At 51.4% G+C, this 5,553-nt stretch overlaps 1 protein-coding gene across 1 annotated transcript; it reads left to right on the top strand.

Moving 5' to 3' along the window:
- Window positions 1-2,062: 2,062 nt before the first annotated feature.
- Window positions 2,063-2,566, top strand: LOC147985517 (uncharacterized). The gene has a single exon (XM_087541613.1). It carries the CDS (start codon window positions 2,063-2,065, stop codon window positions 2,564-2,566), a length of 504 nt encoding a protein of 167 aa, XP_087397739.1.
- The last annotated feature ends 2,987 nt before the right edge of the window (window positions 2,567-5,553 follow it).

The following is a 5,553-nucleotide window of genomic DNA, read 5'->3' as shown; positions in this document are numbered from 1 at the left end:
CTGGACGGCCACGTCCACCTGCGATGTCTACATTGTGGACACCCCGAAAGAAGGCGCCGACACTCTCGGGAAGGATAATGGCAGGCCCAGCAATGAGCCGCCAAAATGTCGGAGATAGCATCACCACTCCAAGGCACGTCGAAGCCATGCGAGCAACACGAACACTGGAGAAAATTCCACTTCGGACAATAAAGACAACCTTGACGACCTCGGCACCGATGAACAACCGGAAAACAATCACGAAGAACACGAGGACCCGCTTGATCCCGAATACCTCGATGACTCTGAAGACAACAGTAACCTCCTCCTTTCCGAGGAGGACGTCAGCTTGGGCGACGAAGATTTCATCGTCCTCGAAGACCAGCTGTATCAAGAGCGGTTCAAGCAACAACTCATTACGACTACGCATAGCCTGAAGAAATAGCTGCAAAAAATAAAGGCCAAACAGGATACCCTCAATGGAAGATGGACCAAGGTCCTAGCTGCTGAGGAGTACGACCACACACGACAGACCAAAAGTTACCCAAAGCGAAGGCTACTATCGCAATTTGATGACGAGGCCATAGATCCAGCGCCTGCAAGGTACACTCGGGTGGACCAGCCGGACTGCCCCCCTTGTGGACGGGACTGGAATGTTTATAAAACTGAACAACCTCCCACCCACCCTCGCCATCAAGGAAAGGAGCCACTGCGACCAAGGTATGAGTACGACCTACTTCGTGACCTGAACGCATGGGCAGGTCTGACAACGTCCATCTACAGACCTAAAAGTGATCCTCCTACTAGACAAGATGGATACAAATCCTGGCTAGACTGAAATGACAGAGTTTGAGAATAGCAGCGAGCCTGGATGACGAGCGACCTCCGACACGATGTAGCCCGAGTCAGGGGCGCCGCTCACCCTCTATGCTTCACATATAGGGTTATGCATCACCAATTCTCGGAAGATTCCAAACATGTTAATATTGAGCCCTATGATAGGAAAACAAATCCGACAGCATGGATCGAAGATTTTCTATTACACATTCACATGGCACAAGGGGACGACCTCCCATGCCATCAAGTACCTACCATTAAAACTCAAGGGCCCGGCTTGACACTGGCTAAATAGCCTCTCCGAAGACTCCATAGGATGTTGGGAGGAGCCCGAGGACGCCTTCTGGGCTAACTTTTAGGGCACGTTATGTCCGACCCCTGGAAGCCGATGACCTGAGCCATGTAATCTAGCAGCCCGGTGTGTCAGACCAGCAATTTTAGAACCAGGTTTTGACCAAGAAGAATTGGATCGTTGACTTTTAGGATGCCGAAGCTATAGCCGCCCTTAAGCATAGTATTTGGGATGAATGGCTAGCACACCAGCTCGGCCAGGACAAGCCAAGAACGATGTCTGCACTTACCTCCCTAATGACCCACGTCTGCGCCAAACAGGACAGTTGGCAAGCTCGTAGAAGCACCAACCCATAAGCTCCCGGCACCTAGAAAGTATGGGACAGGAATGGGAAGCCTTGACGGAACAAGAACAAATGTCACCACAACAACGACGAAGATGACAAGACGGTAGTAAATGCCGTATTCGCAATCCGAAGTCCGGGTCACAGAAAAAGCCTTCTAAAGGCAATCAGGACTGCCCAACCAAATTGGATGCAATCTTGGACAAGCCCTGCCAGATCCATGGCACCTCCGAAAAACCCGCCAACCACACCAACCATAATTGTTGGGTGATAAAACAGGCCGGCAAGCTCACAACCGAAGACTCCGGCAAAAGCCCACGAAGCAAGGACGATGAGGAGCCCTGCAAGCCGAATAGTGGAGACCAAAAACCCTTCCCTTCTGAGGTTAAGACAGTTAACATGATCCATGCCACCCATATACCAAGGAAGGTATGAAGTGCATGCTACGGGATGTGTACGCCGTCGAGTCCGTAGCGCCGAAGTTCAACCCGTGGTCGGCTTGCCCCATCACCTTTGACAACAACGACCATCCGACCAGTATCCATCATGGAGGATTGGAAACCCTGGTACTCGATCCCATCATAGATGGGTACCATCTCACAAGAGTCCGCATGGACCGAGGCAGTAGCCTCAATCTGATTTATGCAGACACGGTGAGGAAAATGGGGATCGATCCATCAAGGATCAAACCAAGCAACACCACCTTCAAGGGGGTCATTCCTGGCGTAGAGGCCCACTTCTCGGGCACGGTAACCCTGGAAGTGGTATTTAGCTCATCAGAAAACTTCCGAAGCGAAGGCTTGATCTTCGATATCGTCTCATTCCACAGTGGCTATCATGCCCTCCTTGGCCAAACGGTGTTCGCCAATTTCAACGCCGTCCCGCATTACACATACCTCAAGCTAAAGATGACTGGTCCCACGGGCATCATAATGATCAACGGCAACACGGAGCACTCACTCCGGACCGAGGAACACACGGCGGCCCTGGCAGTTGAAGACCAAGCCGTCGCCAACGGGCCGAAGTATCAGCCCACCGTAAAGGCCAGAGATGCGATCAAATGGGCTCGAGCCCGATCCCTGTCATGGGAACCTGGCTACGCATGCCGCAAATAGGCCGGGATACGCTCCCCACAACACACCCACCTTCATCGCGCTCTACGTGCCTCGTCAGCACAACTTCATGCTCAAGATACCATGGGTGGCCGTGGGGGGCTATATTAAACACATAACACCATGTGTTCGGCTCAACCTAACTATGGCATCACCGCGTCCTCGGGCGACAATGGGTAGGACTCCGGACTCGCTCAACAGCAAGCTATGATGGCTAGGCTACATCTCAAGGTCCCTATTGAAGGCACCCCTCACCAGCATGTGGTGTTCTACACGGACGTCCATTCCACTCCCCTTCACCTTGCAGAAGAAAAGGCGCAAACATGCAGCAGGGCATAGTGGAAGCTTCGACCCACGCATCAAGGCCCTGTGTAAACCTTTCTCTGTGAAAAGATCTTTTCTTACTTAGCATAAATGCCTCAACAGTTCAAATTGTACAGATAGATGTACAGAGCTTATGGAAAATAAAAACATCCTTTACGGTGTTTGGGCATCCACATTATCTAGCCCTCTTTCTTCTCTTTCTCCTTTTCTTGCTCTTTGAAAAGTTGGGCATGCACACATTGTGTAACAAATACAAATCGGTTAATTGACCAAAGGCTTGATCTTGCTATCAGCTCTACGTACTAAGTCCGGCACCACTTTTCATGGAGTGTTCGGTGTCTCAGATATTACATTATATGCATTTGTTCCGAACTATGTCTTGGGTCAATAGTTGGGTTGCCCAGCTCCTGTGCTTGACTTCTTACGTTCCGCATGTTTGGCTAAGAATGTAAAGGGAGAACCCCTACGATTGTACTCCTGGCTAGTCCAGTCAAGCACCTCAGGGGAGGAAGCTGAAAACTGAACGTCATAGTAAGTGACAACTGGTCGGCGATCCGATGACAAGTGTTAAACTAAGAAATCATGGGCGATTTATCCGTGTCATACGCAGGGTTCGTCCTAGCACAAACCATGTGATTACAAAGGCATGCTTCGGCTCCCACGTACATCACAAAACACGAGGGGGCTAGGAATTAGCTCCCACCGTCAAGCTCCTATGGCTAAGTGAAAGCAATAAAGCCAAATAGTCTGATTGCCTAGTCCCTATCCCGCACAACCGCCTTCGGGCACCGAGACGTCGGCTAAGGGTAACAATGCAGAGATGAGACACCCCATGTACCATTCACTTGGGGGTTGAAGCCGACAACTAGTAACTTTTAGAATAATAAACGGCCGCACATGAGTCATAATAAAAACACCATAGTATATAACATACAAACGAACTGCATTATAAAGCAAAAGATTCAGTTGGCAACTTCATACAATCACTCAATAATTGCATCCTTGGAACATTGGCCCTCTATCGCCCGAGAACCATCCATAACTTGTGCAAAATATAGTTCGGGATGGCGATGCTCCTTTCCAACTGGCGGGGGACCAATGGCCATGTCCATCGCCTTGATCTTAGGCTAGTGAACCACAGTCTTCGCAAAAGTCCAGCCATCTTCTTCAAGGCATGTAGAATGCTTCATGGTATCAATCCGCGGTGATGCATCACGCAGCCTCTGCACCAGGCCAAAGTAGTTGTCCGGAATGGGCTCTGTGAGCTACAGCCGGACACAAAGATCCTTCAGGGCTGGCTTGGCCATCCAATGCAACTCCATTAGCTCCTTCATCTATTTGCTGAGGAGGGGAGGGCGCTCGGGCGCCTGGAACTGCGACAAGAAAAGCCGTTGTTTGGAGTTCTCCTCCCACGTAGCATAGTGCTCCACTGCAGCCGCCGCACTCTTCGGAAGCTCGGCGAAAACGCCTGCGAAGCGCCAGACCCGCGTCAGCAAGGTGAACCTGTTGCCGCCAAAAACACTCAGCAGTAAGTATTTCTTACCATTTGCTGTTCTCCCCACTTGGCGAAGCTCCTCTCGGACACCCCGCACTTCCGTTCTGGCCTCCTGGAGATCTTTGTCTGTCATGGATAACTTGGAGGACTGCTCTTTCTGCTTCTGCTCAAGGGCCTCACATTTCGTGACAGCATCCTTGAGCTCCACCTGCACTTTGGCAAGTCGAGCCTTGTGCCTTTTTCCGAGGGACTTTGCCTTCTCAAGTTCGGTCACCGCCTTTTCGGTAGCCGCTTTCTTTTTGGCCACCTCGGCCTCGGCCTTCTTCAGCGTCGCCTTGAGGCCCTCAACCTCCGTGGCGGCATCTGAAATCACCATGTGCTCAGCATACAATGTGGAATGTAATTGATCGGCGGTGTTAACTATGTATTTTGATAAGATCTTACCTTGTGACTCATCAAGCCGTTTGTTGACGAGGTCAAGTTCTTCATCGGAGCGTTTCAGCTTCTGATCCATCTCCAGGGCAGATGCCTGCGATATCAAATGAAACATGATACTTTGCATGCTGGCCTATAGATTTGACCCTCTGTAAGGTTTTTGCAATCCTCACAGAGTCTCGGGGGCTGTTATATATACGGCCTGCTCAAACTTTGATTAAAAAAAAGTTAAATCCGTTTTGCGGTGAAAGGACATTACTTGACTGACCTCAAAGCCTGTCTGAAGGCCTAGGAAGGCATTGTTCAGTCTGGTATGGATGGACCGAACACTCCACAGAACCGCGCCCATAAGGGTGCGGTGCCCATCACCGATAACGGAGTTATTCACCAACTCCTCCATCGCGGCAGGCCAACCCGCCACTGCCTAGTTACTGGTATCCAACGCGGGTGGCGGGACCTCAACCCCTTCCCCGTTGTAAGGTGGGACCGGCACCTGTGAGGGTCTTGGGGGTTCAGGTGCGGCTGACTGGGAGGGTTCGGACAGTCCGGACTCTCCCCCGCATTGGCCAGGAGAGACGCACCCTCCTGGTCTTCGGCGACTGAGGCATCAGCCTCAGCCATGACTGTGTTGCCCCCATCCCCAGTTTTTGGATGGGGAGGGGTCCTTCGAGACAACACCTCCCCAGCCTTTTCACGAACCAGGGGAGGCACGGACCGCGACGCGGTTCCACTGTCC

This window comes from Triticum urartu, chromosome 2A (genome assembly GCF_056163025.1).
Source record: "Triticum urartu cultivar PI428250 chromosome 2A, HENAU_Tu73, whole genome shotgun sequence".
Classification (NCBI taxonomy): Eukaryota; Viridiplantae; Streptophyta; class Magnoliopsida; order Poales; family Poaceae; genus Triticum; species Triticum urartu.
The sequence above is the reverse complement of the archived record's forward strand: the minus strand, read 5'-3'. Positions and strand labels throughout refer to the sequence as shown.